The sequence below is a fragment of the Python bivittatus genome, unplaced genomic scaffold (genome assembly GCF_059951505.1).
Source record: "Python bivittatus isolate LINGU-HERP-01145 unplaced genomic scaffold, Pbiv_v1 ctg000350_np1212, whole genome shotgun sequence".
NCBI lineage: Eukaryota > Metazoa > Chordata > Lepidosauria > Squamata > Pythonidae > Python > Python bivittatus.
Window position 1 is genome coordinate 39,602,295 of NW_028277074.1, and position 23,828 is coordinate 39,626,122.

The window sequence follows — 23,828 nt, forward strand, 5'->3', positions numbered from 1 at the left end:
TCCTGATCTTCAAAAACATCTGTAAAGATGTTTTTAACAAGCCTTGGAACAGGGTTGATTTGGCTTTTTGTCTGCATAATGAGTAGGAAGGAGGTTAGTTTTGAATGTTTGATTTTGGTTAATGTACTATTTTATTGTGATTTATGGCCTTGGGGTTTGATTGATTAAATTGTTAAATAATGTATTTATTTTGTTTTCTAACTAAAATTATGTATTTCGGTAACTGTATGCCATCAGTTGAGTAGAAGAGCCTACAAATAAATATAACAATTGAATTTGGCTTCTTGGAAAAAAATGGAAGCAAACCTTGATATGGGATTGTACCATTACAAATGGCCAGATACAGTTTTTGCAAAGGTGGCCTTTGCTTATCTTGAAAAGCTAAGCAGGGTCGTATACTTGGATAGACTGGAAAGTCAAAAACACATCCTGGAAGAAGGGAGTGCAAACTACTTCTGTAGTGTTTGCCCTCCCCCCTGCCCCCAAAATGTGGACTTGTCTATGAAATCAGTAGGATCAAGCTTGACAAAACAGATATTACTTTACCATAGTAACCCAAACTGGCCAATGGAGTTTATTAAAGGTACCTATAAAGGAAGACATATGCCTGCATCTTTAAAATAGGACCTAGGGAACTATTTATTTATTTCATTAGATTTCGACAACACCAACTCCAGGACAATTCTGATCAGCTTATAATTTAAGGCAAACAATTATAAAATATAAAGCATGAAATATACAGAAAAAATTAAAGATAGCCTGCAAAAATATACTACATGCTGCAGAAATATTGCAAGGCTACAAATAACGTTTCAAATAAATTTGAAAATTGTATAATTTCCTAATCAGAATACATGTAATTTGTTTTGCTAGTCACTAATTTGTAATTGTTTTCCTTTCTCCTTCAGTGGAATTTTTATACTGTGATTTGGCTTCCATGAAGTCCGTCTGTCAATGTGTTAAAGAGTTTAAGGCAAAGAATTGCCCACTTCATGTCCTGATCAATAATGGTGAGTTTTTATTTGACTGCTTTTTTTTTTTTTTTGTATGAATGTTCATCTACTCAATCCATGCTGTTCCTTGAATGAAAATAGTTTATAGCCCTCTTTTAAGTTTTGAGCAAAATTATATAACTATAGCAATACAACTGATTTTCTTGTGCCTTTTTATGCTAAAGCACTTATACAATTAGCACCTCTTCCCCTCACTATTTTTTTTTTTTTTTTGTCATTTGTCCTTAGAGTCCCTCCAAAAGTATGCTCTAAATTTTAGACAGGAAAAAAAAATTAAATACAAAGAAATAATTGTATCAGTTATGTTTAGCTTATTTCAGATAACTAATATCCTACTTATTTCTTCTTCCCTAAATTTCACAATTGTATAGTATTTTAAAAAATTAGATTGCTTTTGCAAATCTTCATTGTTTTAATTTGCTTGTTTTGTTTAGTTTTTGGGGTCTCTAAATACAAGTAACTATAATGTATGTTAAAATGGAACATGAAATTATCTTGGCATTGGGGGAAGAGAGGTGTTTTAGTCTATGGTGGTAAAAATCCATCTTTTCTGACTAACAGATTTGAGTTACTATGCATCTGATGAAGTGAGCTGCAGGTCATGAAAGCTTCTGCTTTTTAATGAAATGTGTTAGTCAAAAAAGGTATTATCTAACTCCTTCTGAAATTATCTTGGGAGAGATTACCAGCCCAAACCATAACATCATAATGATCAGAACGGGGTCATCTGTGATTGATTAGTACGATTGCTGACTCCAATCATGTATTTTCTTTTCATGCAAAATGATCCACAGATATTGCACACAGTTTGTTCAAAACATATATTCTAAATGATGCATTATGGAAGCTCACAAAGAGTTCACGATTCATTGATTTAATTGCAGCAAATGAAGTTTGGCCATGTGAATAAACCTCAGAACAGTAAAACAGTAAAATTCTTTAAAAATTTTGAAGCATAATGCAGCTCATTTAAAGTGAGAAATATATATCGTATAGGTTATATTTCAGGACTATGTTGCCATATCTTTTTGTTTCTGATTCACTCAACATATGGATATTTAGTGCTGAGGCATGTAAAATAATGTTGTCCTAACAAAATATGACTGACAAAATATGCATTTTCAGACTTGCATTTTGCTTCAAGAACCTATTTTATGCTGCTATTTAAATATTCAGAGTAACAAGAAAGCAAAATATCTAACGATATTGCATGGTCTATTTTTTAAAATGAAAAACCCAAGGCTTTTATTGATTTTCTTTCTTCCTGGTTTAATAAACAAACGGACACAGGTATTACTCATCACATAATCTTGCTATTGCTGTCTAAAGCTGTTATTATTTCCATTAATATCACAGAACAAATACAAAGAACAAAAAGAATAATCCTTAAGTGATGGAAAACTACTTTAATTCCAGATATAAAGGATTTGATTTCAGAGATGCATGACTTAGCAATTTTTTTAAAAAAATCATACAATTCATTAAACAAAAAACGCACAGTATCTTTCCCTTGGGGGGAAAAATTCTTGGACAGGTCTGGTCAACATTGAAAGTTTAGTTATTTTTTTAAAGACTTACAAGATCTGGTGAATTTGGGATATAGTTGTAATTATATATTTTTTTCTTATTTGTTTGCTTTTTTAATGTATTTTCCTGTGTAATGGGTTTCTTTCCTTTCGTTTTTGTGTATTGTAAATTGTTCATGTTTATTTTGTTTAACATTATTTTATTTTACGTTATTTTAATTTTACATTATTTTATGTTTGCTTGACTTGTTTGTTTATTTATTTATTTATTTATATTTCAAATTTGCACTCCCCATCTCACTGCAGAGCGACTCTGGGTGGTTTACACAAAAAAAGAATAAATATTAATTGAAATAGAATAAATATTAATTAAAATATGCTACAACAACAAGTTTCCTATACAATACTTCCAAAAGACAGGAGTTATTAGATTCGGGGAACATCTTCAAGGCACCAGCCACGCCTAGGGTTGGTTGTATCTCTTGTCACCCCACATGAGTCGGCAGAGCCAGGTCTTCAATTCCTTCTGGAAAGCTGGGAGGGTGGGAGCCTGCCTAACTTCTGGGGGGAGAATAGTCCATAGGGCAGGGGCAATGGCAGAGAAGGCTTTCCTCCTGGGACCCACCAGTTGACATTCCCTCATGCATGGGATCCGTAACATGCCTTCTCTGCCTGACCAGGTGGGATGGGTTGATGTGGGGGGGTGAGATGGTCTCTCAGGTAACCTGGACCCATGCCTTGTAAGGCTTTAAAGGTGATAACCAACACCTTGAATTGGACCCAAAAGCAAACTGGTACCCAATGCAGCTCCTGCAGCAGAAGTGTTACATACGCCATCCTTGGGGCACCCAAGATTGCGTGGTGCATTTTGAACTAGCTGTAGCTTCTGGATACTTTTCAAGGGTAGCCCCATGTAGAGCACATTGTAATAGTCTACCCCAGAGATGACTAGGGCGTGAGTGAGGACTGACCAGAGGACCTCCTGATCCAGGAAAGGGCGTAACTGGCACATCACATGAAGTTGGGCAAAGGCCATCCTGGCCACGACTGCCACCTGCTCCTCAAGCAGGAGTCGTGAGTCCAGGACGACCCCCAGATTACGTACCGGGTCTGTTTGGGGCAGTGCAACCCTGTCCAAAACCAAAGATGGTAAATCCTTGGGGGGCCTCCAGTCCACAGCATCTTACCAGGGTTCAGTTGAAGCCTGTTGCAGCCCATCCAGACCCCCATAGTCTCCAGGCAATGTGAAAGGATGGTCACAGCATCACTCAAATCACCAGGATGGAGATGTATAATTGGGTATCATCTGCATATTGATGATACCTCATCCCATGGCGGTGGATGATCTCACCCAGTGGTTTCAAGTAGATGTTAAAAAGGAGTGGAGAGAATACCGAACCCTGCAGTACCCCACAACAGAGGGAACATGGGCTGGACCTCTCGCAATCAACTCTGATTGCAACCTTCTTGGAGGAAGGAAGTGAACCAGCACAAAACTGTGCCACCCACTCCCAACTCCCCAAGTCGGCCCAAAAGAATACCATGGTTGATGGTATCGAAAGCCTCTGTGAGTTAAGAAGAGCAAGGATGGATGCACTACCCCCATCCCGCTCCTGACAGAGATCATCCATGAGTGCGACCAATGCGGTTTCTGTCCCATATCTGGGCCTGAAACCTGACTGAAAAGGGTCCAGATAATCCATTTCATTTAGGATCCCCTGGAGCTGCAATGTCACTATCTTCTCAACCACCTTCCTTAAAAAGGGGAAGTGGGAGACTGGATAAAAATTGTCCAATACGGTGGGATCCAGTGATGGTTTCTTGAGGTTGGAGATGCACCAATCCCTCTTTAAAGATGGCTGGAAACATTCCCTCAAGGATGAATTCACCATCACCTGGACCCACCCACATAACACCTCCTGAGCAGCCCGAACCAGCCAGGAGGGGCATGGGTCTAGCTGACAAGTGGTGGCATTGACAATCCACAGGATCCTGCCCACTTCCTTGAGTCCAACAGAATAAAACTGTTCCCAGATAACTGGGTAAGTCCGTACCCTAGGCATCTCCATAGGCCATGCCCCACGCTTGGTATCCAACTGGGAACGGATCCAAGTACTTGTATCCTCTAGATGCCCAGAAAACTCCTCAGTGCGGCCCTATAAATGGGCCACTGGGCCCTTCTTTCACAAAAGTGATTGGTTGATCTTAAACAGGGCCGCCAGGTGGCATTCTGCAGATGCAATAAGAGCAGAGAAATATTGACATTTCATCGCTCTTACTGCCACAAGGTAAGCCTTAATAGCAGCTCTAGCCTGTGTTGGGTCGGGTTCTGTCCTTGTTTTCCTCCAGCAGCACTCTGGACATCTCTTAATCCTTTTCAAGACCCTCAACTCCTCCATAAATCATGGGGAGTATCGGGCTCAATGGACCAGGAGAGGTCGCATGGGCGTGATCTTGCCCAAGGCCTTGGCCGCTTTACTATTCCAGGTGGTGGCCAAGGCCTCCACTGGACCATACAGCAGATCCTTGGGTTTTACCCCCAGCTCCCTTTGGGTCCATTAGTCTCCGGGGGCAAACCAGTTGAATAGGTCCCGCCTGCCTGTGGAGGGGGTAGCATAGGAGAATCTCAAGGTCACCAGGACATGATTTGACCATGACAATGGGGACAGATGTAACTCCCCCTCCAGATCATCTTGCCACTGCTCTGACAAGAAAACCAAGTCCAGTGTGAAACCACTGTCCCAAGTCGAGTCACAAATAATCTGGGACAGGCCCATGGCCACCATGGTGGATATGAACTCCCGAGCTGCTTCTGCGGCACACCCCAGGAACGGCAGATTGAAGTCCCCCAGAACCATAAGTCTGGGGAACTCCACCACCAGCCCTGAGACGGCCTCCAGTAGCTCAGGCAGGGAGGTTGCTATGCAGCAGGGAGGCTGGTACAGTAGCAACAATTCCATCTGCTCTCAGGAACCCAACTTCAGGAACAGGATCTCACAAATGGCCACTTGTGGAACAGCACCCCTGAAGGCCGACCGACTCCCGGAAGACAACTGTGACTCTTCCTCCTCTGTCCTGGGGTCTTGGCTGGTGCCACACCACAAATCCGGCCAGGGACATTTCCGAAAGCCAGGTCTAAGTGATGCATGGCAGGTCTGCCCGCTCCTCAGTGATCAAATCATGTATAAGTGGGGCCTTGTTGTTGACTGACCTGGTGTTGAGAAGCAGCAGCCGAAAGCCAGGGCTTCCGTGGGTCTGCTGCCCAGGGCCGTGGATCTGAGTCCAGAGAGCCACTGGTAACAAACACTTATGAAGAGTTAAAGCTCTAATGATAGAAAATTGGCTGCATTTGAGTGACTTTTTTTTCCCTTTAATCCCTCATGGAACTTAATCAATTGCATAAAAAACCCTGATCTAATGGGTATAATTTTGCCTGGATTTTTTCTCAGTTGGGTTCTTGTAAGCTCATGCTTACATCATTAGCAATAGTATTTAGCCACCTTTGTTGGCTGCTTTTTCAGTTGCCTTCATTTTTTTCAAACATCAGGATCTTCTTCAGTGATCTTTGCATTAGTCCAAAATATTTAAGCTTTAGCTTCATTATTAGTGTTTGCAGTCTTTGACTATCTAATACTTTAGATATGACTTATTGTTATCCAAGGTATTCTCACATCAAAATTCAAAGACATAAATTTTCTTTATTCAACCTTTCTGATTTTCCTGCTTTCACAGACATTTGGCCTTGACACTGCATATATTGTTGTTAGTATCTCTTCCTTCTAATCTTTAGTCTATATCTGTCTTAGTTTTTCTCCCAGGTAACAGATGTATCTCTATTTCACGGTTACCATCACCATTCTTGTGAATTTTGGAGCCCATTTTCTACGCTCCACTTAATGTCGTTTTTTCAGAATTATTTGTCTGCAATTCAGTTAACAAACCTTTGTATTATTCATTTTAGGATATTTTTGTATAGTTCTTCCATAGATTTTGGCAGTTCTTTTTTATATCTTCTTTAATAGATCTTTGCCTTTTCTGTCTTTTATGATGTCCATCTTTGCATCACAGGGACCCTTGATTTCTGTAATTGCCTTAAATAATTTTTTGTCCTTCTCACCAGTTCCTTTGCATATCCTATTACTCTTGCTCTTGTCTGTAACTCAGCATTTACTTGCGCAACCTTTCCTTTGCCTTTGTTGCTTTTCTGCCAGTCTTCTTCTATTTTCATATCAGCAACCAGCCAATTCACCTTCTTTTTCTTTTTTGCATTTTGAGATATTTTTCTTTGCTTCTTAAGTTAGAAATTTCAGTCCACCTTGACAAGGTGTGACAAGTCACCATAGCCCTGTTCATCTTTTGCTTTCTCTGCATCTGTGGTTGGAGACCTGGATCACTAATATTGACCAGCTTCCCTTGGATTTGCATTGAGATCATTCTGTCATTCTGGGGTTGTGGCCAAGCGCTGATCTTGACACCTGTTGTGTTCTATGATTTTCTTGTCCACAGTTGTATATAGGATGCCCCTCTGATGGGAAGTCGCCCATTTCACTCCATTTCAGTTTTCGGATTCCCAAAATGTCAGTGTTCAATCTTGACATTTCTACTTCAAAGTCATAGGGTTTTTTGTTCAGGGTTCTGGCATTCCACATAACAATGGTATGGATATTTTTGCAGCACTCAACCTTTCTTTTGCCTCTGGGCATATCAGATTATTCCGGCTTATGAAAGACCATTTGATTTTCTTGGGAGAATACTGGAATGGGCTTCCATTTCTTCCTCTAGTTCAGTGTTTCTCAAACTTGGCAACTTTAAGCCATGTGGACTTCAACTCCCAGAATTCCCAAGCCAGCCATGCTGGCTGGGGAATTCTGGGAGTTGAAGTCCACATGGCTTAATGTTGCCAAGTTTGAGAAACACTGCTCTAGTTTTACATTTTCCAGTGTAAAATTTGCTGATGTGACACCTCTAACAACAGTGCACAACCAAGGAAGGAAAATTTACACAGTTTCATTAAGCAAGCTTAGACCTAAGAAAAAAAGTATTATATTACAGTATCTTGGAGACTAAATAAGAAAACTTTGATCCCCAATTATTAATGAGTACATCAAAGTGGAGTCTCTGTGAGTTGTTTGAATTTGTCTCTTCTAGATTTTCTAGTTGATAGATTTAGGCCTTATGGGATACAGCTTAAATGTTCATACATTCTTGTTTGCCACATTCTGGACAACTTCCTTTCCTTTCCTGTATTCCAGTCTTACAGCTGCCCTCGCTGGCAATTCCTACCCTGCTTTTTTGGGATCTCTGGAGAGTGATACTGTCCTTATGTACCATTTACATAGTGCATTAAGGAATGGGATTGCTGAATTCCTCTACCTCGCCCTTCCCCTTCGTTTTCCCCGCCAATCATTTTCCCTAAAAAGTGATGGGACTACAGAAAAGGAGATGAGTTTGAGTAGGCTGGCAGATTTAGCCGTCTGGAAAAACCTGCTCCTAAATTTGTGCAAGGGTTGTGAAAAAAATTTAAAGTTGATTAGTGGTGGTAAGGATTACACCATGAGGCTTGTCATTAATAGGGATAAATCAGTCAACGAACCATTAAATTAAGAAATTGCTCCTGTGATGTCTTAAACATATCTGTGCCTACCATGTCTCTGCATGACTTAAGTTTCTAAATTTATCTGCTTCCATATCTGTCCTTAATGCTGGTGATTATTACAGTTGTTCTGCTTATTAAATTATTGATGCAACTATTTGTTAAAATCATATAATCAATCATAAAATACCCTTTGTCTCTTTGATGTAAAGTACACATACACAGATTCGTTGCTTTATAATTATTTTCTAATAATTTAAATCATTGGTCTATTTAGAGTAAAATATCTGTTTTGATTGGAAGTAACTTTTCTGTTAAAACTTGATTTCCTCCATTTGTTCTTCTTTTGTTGCATCCACATGCACTGACAATTAAGCTTTGAGTTTATAAAAGTGTGCTTCTTGGTTTTAATACTGATAGTAAGCCATGCTTTAAATTTGTGCATTTTGGGAAACCCTGGATTAGTTTATCAATGATCTATGTATTTTAGAAAACTATATATGAGAATAAAATTAATTTTAACTTTAAAAATCCAGTGTAACATTTTACATAGGCACTCAACACATTTTATACTTCAATTAAAACTTACTTTGGTGTGCTGCAAACATGTGTATGAGAAATCAGTTTATATGTATTTATGATGTGTGATTGCTTTGAATGAAAAATTATTGTTGGAAATCCACATCTACTCATTCAGTTCTCTACAGTTAGGCTCAGCAAATAATACTATAATTTATGGGTACTGATATTTGTTATGACACGTTACTTTTTTACAAAATAAGCTTTGTTCCCTTGCTTTGTTCCTTTAGAAATTAGACACGATTGTTTGAGAAAATGAATACAGAATTCATTTAAAGTCATGCACCACAATATCCAAATTAAAAAGCTCATTCTTCCTGATTTACATTGGCTTCAGTAATTATGTTAGATAGAGAAGCATTTAAGTAGAGTGCTAATTTTTAGTTTCATATCAGGTTATGATTATGCATTGACTGTAATTTCTAGCCATTGTTTTTGCGATTTAGAGATATAGAGTATGTCCAGATGATACCAAGCATGCTCTGTCTACTTTGGTTCTAAGTCTGTGAAGAGGTAGAGAACAGTTATTCTGAGATAAAGAGCAATTTATTGCAGGGAGTAGTCCACCTTCATAGTCCATGCTGTCTGGGAATTACAGGAAAGTCCTGTATATTTTATAAGGAAAGACTACAGAAATATTGTTCCTCTAGGCGTTTTTAGTGCATATGATGTCTCTTCTTCTATTGATAATTTTCCTTTGGAGAATTGGTATTTTTCTCTTCTCTGATAGATTATTTTTTTTTCTGTAAAAAGGCACAGCCATTTATTTTATTTATGAATTAAGTCATCATATTGGCTGAATATAATGTTAATCATAGAATAGTTATTCCAGTGGAATTTTATTTATTGCCATTGATATTTATGCATTTAGTATGGGTTACTTTCTCCTCCATTATCTCCTAAGATAGATCTTAAATTCATAATGCTGTATCTACTTTGGGCTTCAATGTGGGAAGCACAACCCTACTAGGCCTGCTAGATCTTTCAGCAGCCCTTGATCCCATCAACCATGGTATCCTTCTGGATTACTTATGAGGGTTGGGAATTGGGTGTACCATTCTTAGGCCGTTCTGTTCTTTTTTAAGTGGGTGGTTCTAGATAGTGTGTATAGGGGATGATTCAGTAGCTCCTCCATTTTATTAAGCATTGTTATGCAGCCGCTGGGGGAGGTCCTCCAACATTTTGGGGTTCAGTATATTGGCGATATCCAGTTATACATCTCTAACCCTGGCTGTCTAAGAGATGTGAAATTCTTGAGCCAATACCCGGAGGCTGTAAAAGTCTGGATGGCGAGAATCAGGTTGAGACTCAACCCTAAATGGAGTTGCTGTGGTTTTGGAAGTCAGTTGGTTCTGGATAATACCACTTTTAGCTCTAGAGTTGTTTTGCCTCAGGAAGAACTGGCACACAATCTAATAGAACTCTTGGATTCTCAGCTTCTGCTGGAAAAGCAGGTAGAAACTATCCAGAGGGCCTTTGTGCTGCTTCAGCTGCTGGGCCAGTTGCCACTTCAGGAGTAGACTACTGTAATGTGCTCTATATGGGACTGCCCTTGAGGACCATCCAGAAAGTGCAACCAGTGCAGAATGCACAGCCCACATGTTAACACAGATAACCTGGTATTGTCATATGACACCAATATTGTGGGAATTGAATTATTTGTTCGTTTGATTCTGATGCAGTTCAAAGTCCTGGTGATTATGTTTAAAGTCCTCCATGGCTTGGGTCTTGGTTATCTTCAAGACTGCCTAGTCCAAATAAATCTGCCTGCCCAAAGAGTACTTGTGAAGAATACTGTACCTGCTGAGGTTCCCCACCCCGCATGAAGTGCAACCAGAGAGGACTCAGAGGTGGGCATTATCTGCAACTGCTCCCATCCTATGGAATGCCCTCTCACCAAGAGAAGAACTTCACTCTCCTCCAAGTACTTAGGTAGCTTTTAAAAATGTGGCTTTTTAAAAGTTCATTGAGGACAGAGGCAAGAACGTGGAATATACTTGAGCTAAATCTGTCTGCTTAGCGTTATGGTTTTTATGATGCTATTATTATAATTAAGTTAAAGCTATGTGATATTATTATTATATTTCGATAAACAATATATTATAATTTATTGTAAGAATTCCATGTTATGCTGTAGGCACTTAGAGTAATTATGATTGAGTGCCATAGAAGCATATGTAATAAATGAATAAATAAATAAAACAATTTAAGTACATAGTTTAGTCAGTAGTCTACAGACTGTCAGAATTAAATGCATAATTATATGAATTGCCTCAGAATCCTGATTTCAAGCATATCTGCTTGCATATACTCTAATGGCAGAAGAAGAATGTCTAAACAAAATCTGCCTTGACGTATACTGTACATATTATTCATAAACACTTTTGCTGCTGCCTTACTTTCTCTGTTGATGACAGATTAATCAAAGGCTTTTGAAATCAAACTCGCTAAGCTAAATTAGCAAATTGCACATAAATGGTTGTTCTATCAAAACAGAGGCACTTTAAATGTAAAACCCACATACTGTATGATGCCATTCCTGCCTCTAATCAATCTTTTTAAACATGGCACCTTTAAAATGTTTTGGACTATAACTTCCATGACTCCCAGTGACATCACCATATGCTAGATGAGGGAGGAATCAGAAACTATGGGAATTTTGAATAGTACCTGTTTGGAGAACATGGTTTCTGAATGCTTGTCCTATCTTTTAGAAAATTAAGAATTCTAAGGCAACCTCTAATGTTCCTTTTTGTAAATAAAAATAGCGTTACTGCAGTGGTTTTACTACTCAGAGGTAAGCAAGAAAAAAAATAAGTATAGCAAATTGTCATGCCTTTATGAGGTGAAGTGGTTGAAAGAACATTTCCTTGGTATTTAATCTGCAAAATATTTTTGAAGCCCCATATTCAGTGGCCTCAGGAGAAGGCTCTCCTCAAACAGCCTTTCAGCATTTCTTGGAATCTGCCGTTGCATAATCTGTGGTAGCTCTGGCAAAGGTAAAGGTGGCAGAAGATGTGTTTAACTTGCTATGCCTGTATCCTGGGTTTTCACTTTGGGTGATAGAGCTAAGGCCTGTGCAGTGGGGGTTGGAGCGGGGATGGGAGAGGGACAAGATAGGATCAAAAAAGAAGGAAGGAGGAGCAAGGGATCCATTGGGGCAACCGGATAAAGGCCCAAGGTTGTCTCCCCATGCTTAACAAACTTATTTCCAGTATGAAAAAAAATACAGTGTAGATCTTGCTCCCAGAAAAGGTATTTCAACATGTATTTTATTCTGGAAGTATTATGGATGAATTTGTCTTTTTAATCGGAAGGAATATATAAAGGAGGATTACCTGCTGTGCCCAGTTTCTTTGGAGCCATGTGAACCCTTGATAAAATTGTTAGCATAGCTATGAGTATGCCCTGTTTTGATGCACAGAGAATGACACCATCTCCTCCTCATCTTTGTCTTCCTTAACCATAAAGTAATGCCTCTCAATAGGTGTTGAACAGCTGGAAACAAGTACTGTATCAAGAACTCACAGGACTGGTGACACAGTTAAGACAGATACTTGACTGGATGTAGTGACACATTATAGAACCTGTCAGCTAAGAGTTAGCAGTTTAACACCAACTCAGCTTTGAAAATGGAAGTTGCATCCTGATGTATACATCTGCTACTATACTATTTTACTGCATTTGTTTTTTTTCTTCACATCTTTCATCTTTTTATTTTTGTTTGTTATGCAAATTTATATATTTATATGCTACTTCTGAAACCTAGAGGAGTTGTCTATGTGTACTCTAAGTCCAGGTAATACTTTTCTTAATATACTCAGTAGGATATGCTCACATTGTACTCAATTTGTTCCCCTTTCCTATTCCCACCAGCCTATGCATTAAATAATTACATATTTCATAGAAACTCAATGGGGTTGGACTTACCAGAAGAGTTGAGCACATTGTTATATAATGAGGGTACAGGATTTTGAACATGTTAGGAAGGCAGTGCCAGAAAAGTGCATAAAATACCTTTTCTTAGATAAAAAATGGTGCATTATCTCCTGCTTCTAGGATACGAACTGTTAAAAGACTTTTTAATGGAGTTGTAAGACAGAATTGATGGTGGAAAAAGGGCAAGTGCAGAGTGGCTTTTATGTCATTGAGACAGTAATCCATCTCTTAATACCCAGATTTGTATACTGTATGTTTTTGGATGGGAAACAAATCAAGATTTAATATATGTAAGATAGTAAATGGCAGCTTTATAGCAAGCAAATAATTTGGAATGAGAACTTATTGAAGTAGTGAAACTGTACTGATATTAAACAGCATTTGGCTTTCAGAATAATCTCTAATAGTGTGCATGAAATGCAAAATGCCTCATAGTCCAGCTGCCTGGATTTACAATGAGAACACTCAGCAACACCAAGCAACAAAAGAGCAATAATGCATCATATTACCTTGTAGAAATACTGTTGTGTGAACTAAAACACAATTGTGCATATGCATGTACATGCTGTACAATTGCCTGTTGCACACATTTCAGATACCCCCGCCCCCATAGCAGAGAGAAGCCACAGTAGCAGAAAACCTTTTTAAAAATAGCAGTAACTAAAGGCATGTACGAAGTAACATGACAACACTGCAACTGGAACAATTCCCTTTTGTTTGGATTGCAATCTGCTGGTCAGAGCATTGCCTCAACTTTACATGTGTACATTTATGCCCTCAGAGCATTCATTCATTCATTCATTCATTCATTCATTCATTCATTCATTCATTCATTCTTAAATTTGTATGCCGCCCATCTCCCCCAACAGGGACAACATATCCTGTATGTCCTAGCCAGATCAGTAGCTGCGGTTCAGCAGTATCACCATGTATCTATGTGAATGAGTGATTTATAGGAAGGAGAATGGACAAATCTCACTGCAACTCAGGTGATGCAAGGACTCAATGAAATCTTATCCATTCTGAACATCACTTAAGTAAATGTCAAAGATTAGAAGGGACAACAATTTGAGTTATATGGAATCTTATCCCACATGCATTTCTTGATTGCCATGAGGCAGGCTTCGTTAGGTGAGTAGGTGACTAGTTGAATGTGACCCAGGATAATTTTAGAGGCACCACTTGCCAAGTGGCCATACCTTGGTAATGGCTTCTCATATTGGCCTGCAGAGTGAGGTAATGGGGGTAGTCATCAGTTCTCTTTTACTAGCTGTTCAGGAAAGTTTTTCAAGGAAGGCAGTTCTTTAGAACAGGAGTGAGTATCTAGACTTTGAGTGATTGGATGTCACTATGTCATCTGTTCTTGGAAACATCTCTCACTTGAGACCCTAGTTAGTAGGCAAGCAATGTATTGTCAGTCAATTGTTGCCAAGTCTGATCCAGAGCCCAAAATCATTTATTTATGTAGAACATATATATGTTAACCCAACTAAGCAACATCACTCTGGACAGCATACAAAATAATTAAAAATACAAAAGAAAAATAGCACACACCAATAAATCAAACTGAAGCAATTAAAGTAGATCCATTTTTTTAAAAACTCCATCTGGCTCACTGAGTCACAGAATAAAGCATTCTGTGCTGCTGGTTGAGCCAACAAACATCTCTGTGATGATAGTTCTTTTTAACCATTGATAAAACACCCTAGCAAGCTTGAATACTAACTGTGCCAAATGGATTTTTTTGGTATATAATTCCAGTATCAGGTTGCTATCTTCAATCATCTACCCTGGCTCAGGGTTTTGTCTAATAGAAAGGCCTATGGAGAACTTGGTCTAGCGTGGCCAGCCTGGTGTTTAAGAGATTCATCACAAAGAAGAATGACTTAACTGCAGAAACTGCCTTGACCAGGAATCTCCAGTTTTAGGGATTGAGGAGATAAACAGTAGAGTCTCTTGCAGTGTTAATAACAGCAAACAGGTGAGATTCTTCCAGTTGAGACATCTTAAGGTATCAGGTGTTGGGCTGCATGGAGTTTGACCTGGCATTTTTCCATTTTTTTTTATACGTTTTGACAATATCCTTTTACACTTTGTGGAAATAACTAAGATTCTTGCAGCACTAATTTGCAGTAGTACTGGTAGCAACTTTGGTAATAGCTGGGATGATCTTGGTGCTGTGTCCATTTAGGCAAAGGCATTTGCAAATGTTTAGGTGCAATTTATGGGTAATGCTGGTCATATGAACAAACTGTAGACCTTTGTTCTACTGTTTGTTTCTGTGACCATGGATGGTTGCCTTTGAGCTGCTCAGTCAGCTAAACTTCAGTCATGTGATTCATGGTCATGTTCATCTCATCTGCTTTGTGTGCCAACTGCAGCACCTCAGCATGAAGCAACATACATGGGTCCTGCATCATGGGAAGTGCTGTCCACAGTTTCTTTAGTCTAAGTGTATTAATGATGTGCATAATGATGGAGCAGAAAGATGTATGCACTCTACTATATTGGTCTAAATGTCTGGGGTAGTTGATCTGCACTGTTGATATAGGGAGAGGCTGAAGTTCCTGATTAAGTACTGGAAGTGGAATAAAGCTGTGGAGTCAGGCATTTTCCATTGTACTGAATAACTGATAGTCCAAAGTGCAATAGTGTTGAGTGCATCAAATCTCTTGCTTTTGAACCACCTTTGCCTCCCCTCAACAGCATGTTTAGGCTTGCTTCTAGTCAATAGCATAGTTTGCCTACTTCTGCCAGGAATCAGAAGCTTACTTCATTCCTAAGCAAGTACTTAAGTGCTGACCCATGCTTTGCAGTAGTTGCAGGCATAATAGCAGTGCTCCCACACCATGCTTAGGCCTTCAGTGATTCAGCTTGCTGATGGTGAGTACCTGCTGGTAAATCTGAGTCATCAGCAGCAGCTCTAGACTTAGGTTTAGAAAAGGACAGTTCCTTCTTCTCTTAACCCTCACCCAATAAACAGCTTTGCTAAAAGAGAGGAGTGGGATGACAGAGCGAAGAGTCAGCACTACCTCTTCTTCTACTTCTGTTGGTTACGGGGCCCTTCCTCAGCTTCACCCTTGGTGAGGCCAACTGGTGGTATTATTGATTCTGCAGGAGGAATATGCATGTAAAATCAAGCCTCCTTATAACAATCACCTTCCCTTGATTAGCAGGCTTTGATTTGTTCCTCCTTTTCAATATTACTCTCCCTCTCAGTCATGGCTTTAGCAGGATTTTTGTATGGGTTACAGGCCTAATGTTCCATGCTCGATCTAAACTGGGCTGGGGTGGGGAGAGGCAAGGCAAGCCTGGGTTCAAAATAAGACAGGCAAAGTCTGTTTAATGTCTGCATGCATACAGTGAACTGTATAGCAGTTGTCAACCTGGTAGGGAGGTCAGTATTTTATAGCTAGCTAGCAGCGTAGCGGGTCTATTATAACTAGTCACTCAATATCATACCGTCAATTCTTCTTTTAATACCTAATTAGAATAATTAATTCTCACAAAACAAGTAAACAGGCCTTGGGAGAAGGAGGATTTTTTGGTCAGAGGAATGTCCTTTTAAATTCAAAAGGAGGTTGAATTGAAAAGATGAGAGGTTTGAAACTCACTTTTTCTCTCTTCCCTCTAACTTCATTAACACTGCTTTAAAACTCAAGCTAAAAAAAAAAACAAGACACCTACTTGAACTGCAGTGGGGTTGGGCATATGGTGTTGCCTCCAAGACAACCAGATATACTCACCAGCTCTAGTAACAGCAGATGCCCCAGCAGTAAGTCAGAATATATTTGTAAGTATTATGCAGCAATTCCTGGTTATCCTCTCTATATCTCTCACCACTAGTAGTAAGATGTGGAATGGCTCCCTCAGTGCCCTATGGGATCATTTTATATCTGCTTTTTTGCTCAAAAATGTCACCTCACCTAGGCTAAACCAACAGGCAGGAAAATTAAAGTCAGTTGTGAGAAACAAAACAGCACTTTAAACATATTACACAGATCACATGAAATGATGGTACTAAAAATCACCATATATTTTCTTCATGCAGTAATATCACTGCAGAAGAATTGATGAAGAGGTATAGTTTACAGTGTACTTTTCCCCTCTAGACAAATTTGGGATGAATTTCCTGCATACTTGGACTTTAGATTGCTCCAGATGGATTTTGAAATAAGATTTTGGAATTAATAATAAGAATCCTTCCAATAGGAAAATGCTTTTGTTTTGAATTCTGTTAAAAAAAACAACAACATGATAGGACGAGACTTTGAAGATTGGACACTAGAGGGAACCAGAAGGGACTAAAGATTACAATTAAAGGATTAAATTTGACTTACTAATACAGAATGAAGCAAAATATTTTAACATTGGACATACTGAAGGCTCTTTTTGAACAATGGACTCAGAATTTAATTTTAAGAGTGTCTGCCTCTATAGATAGGCTGTGTTTAAAAGATGTTATGAAAGAGGAACAACTTATATCTGACAAGATTGAGACTGATCTGAAAGTGGATTTAAAAATGACAGGCTACAACAATGATATGGAAAAAGATGTTACACTGGTTATACAAAAGAAGCCGGCTGATGTCTTAATAATTAAAAAGGATATACAAATAACAAACCAAGAGAGTAACTTGGATAATTTTCCTATATTACATTTACAAAAGAGGCTTGTTAAGGCTTTGAAGAATTTTGTGAGAAGGGACAAAGAAAAAATGAAAAGAAATCAAGTTCTAGGACATTATTTGAAGGGACTAAAGATCAAGATTGTTAAGAAAAAATGGAAAGAATATAATGTTGGTTTATTTGTTCAAGGTTAAAATAGATATGTTGTTATCTCTGGTAACCCTTGATGGACTTTTGCTGATCAGGACTGAAACAATGAGGCTTTAAAGATTTGTTTATAGATAAGAGATGGGATATGGGAAGAAGAGATCATTTGTTGTATTTTAAGAGAAGGTGATAAGTTACTAAAATTGTTTATACTTGTTGTGAGGAAGGGGGAAAGGAAGTCATTTCTTTATATATTTCTTTTACTATATTCTTATTTGTTCTTTTCTATCTGTCTCTTCTGTACTTTTCATTTTTTTTCTTTACTTTTTTTTAGTTTGTATTAATTTTTATCTTTTTAATTGTAATTTTTAATAAAATTACGATTAAAAAATCTGTTTGCAGTGCTGTTTTTTCCTAATGAATCTCAAGTCTCATAGTTTCTGGCAGCTAATAGCAAAAAGCTTTCTTGTGCTATTACTGAAATTTAGTACTTTGGCATGTTTTCCCAAGCAGCTGAGGGGGGGAAATTATGGCAAAAAAACAAAAAACAAAAATCAAAACAAAAATACACTCTCATAATTTTTCTTTGTTATGCACCTTTCCGACAAAGATCCACATAGTCAAAGCTATGGTTTTTCCAGTAGTAATGTATGGCTGTGAGAGCTGGACCATAAAGAAGGCTGAGCACCGAAGCATTGATGCCTTTGAACTGTGGTGCTGGAGAAGACTCTTAAGAGTTCCCTGGACTGCTAGGAGGTCAAACCAGTCAATCTTAAAGGAAATCAACCCTGATTGCTCATTGGAAGGATCGATAATGAAGCTCAAGCTCAGATACTTTGGTCACCTAATGCGAAGAGAGATCTCTTTGGAGAAGACCCTGATGCTGGGAAAGATTGAAGGCAAAAGGAGAAGAGGATGGCAGAGGATGAGATGGTTAGATAGCATCACTGAAGCAATGAGCATGAAACTGAGCAAACTCAGGGAGGCAGTGAAGGCAGGAAGGCCTGGCACATTATGGTTCATGGGGTCACGAAGAGTCAGACATGACTTAACAACTGAACCACAAAAATGCACCTTTACCAAGGCACAATGCAGTTCAGAAGAAAAACACGGTTATTACAAAATTTTGTCCCATAAAATTAGTTAACAACTTACTAGCCAGTAAAATATTTAGTATTAAACAATGGCCATGCAGATTTAAACTAATGGTCTACTGCAGAATGCACATGCATCTATAGTTAATATAAAACAAATATTAATCTGAAAATTAGACTAGCTCCACATAACTTACTTGTGGAAAAAATATATTTAATCCCCCTTTAATGGGCATCATGCTTTCACAGAGGTAAAGAGAAGGATGGAGCTAATTACAGGGTCACCAAGCTAGGTCCTGGCCCCTTAAAGTCTAGATCCTGGAGACCAAGGCCCTGGAAGAATAAACAGATGATCTACCCAGAAGAACATAATGAACAAGCAGGACTTTAAAGAGAAAGAAGAGCAGACACATACTTGGATTTGTCGTAAATGCAAGATTCTAGAGACAGGTTTGAATTTGGTTTAGCTCAGATACTGTGAGAGATTGTGGGGAGATTGGGAAAACAATGGAAAGAAGAGAAGATATAAACAACCAAGCAATAAAAGGCAAATCCATTGGTAGCCTATACTATAGATGGCAATTCATCTCAGGTGGCAAGAAAGCTGGAAAGAAGCTTTTCAAATCATTCAAAGAGACTCCACCTTGATGAACTCACTATAAATTAGGGTCAGAAGCTTATCTTATAGTTCCCAAGGTTCTGTATTTACTCCAAGATGGGCATTAAAGATATGTGTAGTTCTTGCTTCCTTGATCTTGCCCAGTTGTGTGGAGCTTGATAGATAGGGAGCCAGTAAAGAGCTCATGATGTTAATCATGGGAATAACATGGAAGGTGCAGAACAGGTCAAATAGGGTTGAAGAGAAGAATCAGGAATACCTGCCAGGATCCTACTTCAGTAACCTATGCATAAAGTAATCTGTGCACCAATAAAGCTTCAAGTGTCAGATGGAAATTTGCAGCCCTCACTGTAAGATCAGTAAATGGGTATAAGGTCAGCTGAACATCAATCAAGACCATGGGCAGTAGAAACTAGAACAATCTAGGTGGCTTGGTGATAAACAGGAGGAAAACAGAGAATGAGAAGGATGATCAGGCCAGAATACAACAATCTGCTTCTTATCTATATTCAGCTTGAGTTGATAGTGAATCTCCAAGATGAAACACTGATGAGACATTCTGTTATAATTAACCATGCACCATCATTATGGACTACAGAATCTGATAGACCTGAGTATCAGCAGTGTAACAATGGCACTGAAAACCCTGAATCAGGTCACCCAAGGGTATAAAAGGGTTTACTTATAAAAACTAAACAAAATATGACTGAGAAATGATCTCTGAGGAATACCCACTATAAAAGTTCCAAAACTATAATCTGCCATGCATACTGAAAGCTTGGGGAAGAACAAGACTTGAACCAATTGAATGTTTGGCCAGTGGTGCTCAGGGACCATAACCTAGATAGCTATAGCTGCTGATGAAGTGTATAAAATAAAGTTGTCTTTTCAGAAATTAAATACTGTATTGCTCCAGTGACTGCATCCTACTTATTGGAATGTACCCTTCATGTCCCCTCCCTGTTACTGGCATTGTCAGCCTGTGTGTTGTGTACAAGATCTTCTGTGACATTTATACATTGCTCTCAGATTCCAGCTTCATTGGGTGTATTCTGTCAAGTTGTGATTGAAAACATATTACTCAATTGTTTTAAACTACTGCACAGACCTGTTATGCAACTGCTGTAAATTAAAAGCAGCGTCTACATATTCCAACAATTTGGAGATTTTTTTCCCCGCACACCAAATCGAGAAGCTTGAGTTAAAGAACTGGGCTACTAGGTTTCTCTCTCTCTTTAAATATTCTGTATTTTCAAAGGATGGAGATGATATTTCTGCTACATCTTTATATTCTTTTCCATATTTGGCACTTGAATATTTAATTGCCTAATTTATAAATGTAGTGGGCGTTCACATTTTAGTTACTTCCACAACAGAATAATCAGATCACCCTAGATTTCTACTCTTGCAAGTTCTCTCACCACAAACAAATACAGATATGAGTAAAACTGCTGCAAATTCAGTCATGTATTTTTAGACAAATTTCTTAATTGTCTTCCTCCTGCATAAAACAAATCCACCATTCCTCTCTGCTTGGTTTGTTGGCTTTAGCTTTTGTTTGTTTTTCTGTGCAGATAGCCTTGGTCAGTTATTTTCTGTGTGTAGAAATTGACTTTTTTTCATACTACTAATGAATTTGTATTGAGATAGTGTAGTTGAAAATGAAATGGTGCTGCTTCATGGATGTCGTGCTTATGGATTTTCCATGGTATATGTTGGCCCCCAGAGGGAAAGAATACAGGACTTTTCTTGAATTTTTACTTGACTACATGAAACAAAATCAGGCATAAGTATCCATCAGAGTTCATTTTCTTGTTCAACTCTTCAGCTGCAGTGATGCTGGTGCCCGAAAAGAAGACAGAAGATGGGTTTGAAGAGCACATTGGTGTTAACTACTTGGGACATTTCTTGTTGATAAACCTCCTCTTGGATACACTGAAGCAATCAGGAACACATAGCCACAATGCTCGAATTGTCACTGTCTCGTCAGCCGCCCATTATGCAGGTGAATTACGTCTTCATGATTTACAAAGCAGGTATGAAACATTTCTTCCTAATATTATTAATCCCTCCTGCCAATAGAAGGGTATTTATTAGCAGAATAGAGAGGGCCGGTTCTCTTTTCATTCTATAATGCCCCTCCAGATTAAAGTATGCTAAAAAGGAATAGAAGTTTGCATAGAGAAGATTTGCAGGAGGGAGGCTGCAGAGGCGATAAAAAATGGAAAAATCCTATTACATAAGCAGGCTTCAGAAAAAATAAAGTTCTTAAAAAACAGATCAAATTATATATGAAGTAAATAGTCCAGATTTATTTATTTCAAGTTTGCATGCTATGTGTGCCTGTAGGACTTTTAAGCAAATTTGGAATGGGAGAAGCTTTGAAATGTCATTCTGCACTTCTCCTCTTGTTGCCATTTCCTCTTATCAGTTATGTTCTGCATTAGACCAGATTTCCTGAACATACTTGCCATTTGACAGTAATTCTGGCAAGTATTAGTTTTAATTTGTTCCACTTAAACCTCTCTGTTCATCTGCCTGCCCAGACCTCAGCATTTTCCTACATTTTGATCATGGAGTTAATTTGCTATTTCTCTTTTTTTGTATCTGTTATCTTTCTACACAGCTTTTGCTTAGTCTTGTTAATCTCATTGCTATAAAAGAAGACACCATACAACTGCAGGTATTATTACTGGTTATTAGTGATTGAACTAAACTCCCTGACACACTAGTCATTAAGGTTGGGCCTGAAGGCATTTTCTCATGACAAGCAAATTAGTGAAATAGAGCCAATTTCAATGCAATCTTGCACTATTTATAAATAAAAATTAATATTTTTCTTGCTATAGTAATTGTGTTAATGAGTTGTTTTTTAAGGTACAGTGCCCCTTTTCCCCACTCCCAATCCCTCACCTTTACAGTTCCTTTTTGAGTTTGAATTATTTAGGCTAATAATCCCCATTGGCTTGCTTCTCATCTAAATTAGTTGCGTTTGTATACATGAAAAACATATTTAAAACCTTTTGGCAGAGAGAGTTCTCTTTAAATTTGGCAATAGTTTAGATTAATAACACCACCTTGTCTCAACTCTTGAAACATAAGTTGATCAATTTTTGTAATTTATGCTTTTTTAAAAAAATGACAACCAACTTTAATGAATTATATCCACGGATAGCAAACTAATGGTAAAATAGCATTTACCTGCATAAAAAATTGCTATTCCCTCATTATTGTTATTGATACTTGTGTCTTAAATCTGTTTTGCATGATTGGAAAACACTTCTGAGCAATGGAACTTTACTTATATAGCATTGGATTGCAACACTATGTATACTCTTGGTTCTTCATTTCTTAGCAATGCAATGGTTCTTCACATATATCACAGGGCTGATAATAAAAGTGACAAGGGTTAAGTCTAGTTTTAGTGTGGAATGAGAGTCCTTTACAAATTGGTATAGGTGTACATAAAGGATATCTCAGAAATGTACAGTCGGAATATTTAAACTTGTTCATGATTTGTAGCACCCTATATTGTGAAAATATATTGCGCATGAGTTACAAATTACCTTGCCTCTTTGATTTACTGATTTGTATTTTCATATTTCAACAGCTTAGGTTGCATAACGTTACAGTTCAAATCATACCAGTAAAGCTATTGCAGGAAATGTATTTATAACTTAATATAGTTATTATTTGGAGTTGCATATGTTGAATATTAGTCCTAAAACATTGGAGCAAAAAGCTTACTGTGGAAAGTAGCATTAAATCTTAATGGAATGCAACATGCAAACTGCATGTTAGAACAGTTTTTGCTTTCTGTAGGACACAAAGTGCATGCCCAGGATCATGATCTGTTGGCTGAAGTACAGAGATTGATTTTAGGCACGCCCAAGGCATCTCCATTTCCAGTGGGCTTTTGCTTTCTTCTTTAAACCACAGTAACTTCACACATTGCTTTAAAATATTTCTGCAGTTTCAGAAGTGGTTTACAGTGTAGAATCGGGTGGGAGTAAGGATAGTTTTTCAAGAAGCATTAGTCTGAGCACAATTTTGATATCAGGAGCTCACAGTTCATTTGGAATTTCAATCGCTGGATACAAGTACGCCCCAGTGAGATTCCCACAGTGGATATCTTTCTGATGTACGTACTTCATTTCCCATAATTTGCAGCAATGGTTCAGCATTCTGGAAGTTAAAATCAACACATTCAGAAAACACTCAGATTAGGAAATAGTGTTTTGTAATTGCAAAATACATAGATTTCATTTAGGGATGCTCCTCAGAGGAGTGGAGGAATTGGCCTGTTCTTCTCCCCCTCTTTCTATACCTATCACTTTAGTTTTCTTGACGTATAAAAAATTAATGGAACAAATACAGTTTTAAGTATTTTATCACCGAACGTGGGAGAAGTATTTGAACTGTGCTGCAAATCTCCAACTCATGCAAATACTTATTTCCTTGCTATCAAAAGCTGAAATAGCATCCTCATTTCATTTTGCAAAGCTTTAGCTTAGCACAAGACTTAATGTTATTTCAATTAACATGTAATTTATGTGTGCAGCTTTTTCTTTCCTGCATTTCTCTGAAACTGCATGTACACAGTTAAGCAGGCAACGCGCCTATAACAATGCACATTCATTCCAGGGTAAAAATTCTTCTCAATGGACAATTAACTCTCTTTTCCCTGTT

At 38.1% G+C, this 23,828-nt stretch overlaps 1 protein-coding gene across 1 annotated transcript in view; it reads left to right on the top strand.

Moving 5' to 3' along the window:
* Positions 1 to 23,828, top strand: part of DHRSX (dehydrogenase/reductase X-linked) — a 122,542-nt gene that overhangs the window by 65,716 nt on the left and 32,998 nt on the right. Inside the window, exons 6-7 of the mRNA XM_088144464.1 lie at positions 909 to 1,010; positions 20,968 to 21,175. Coding sequence (XP_088000590.1) covers positions 909 to 1,010; positions 20,968 to 21,175 — 310 coding nt within the window. The remainder of the gene's footprint in view (positions 1 to 908; positions 1,011 to 20,967; positions 21,176 to 23,828) is intronic.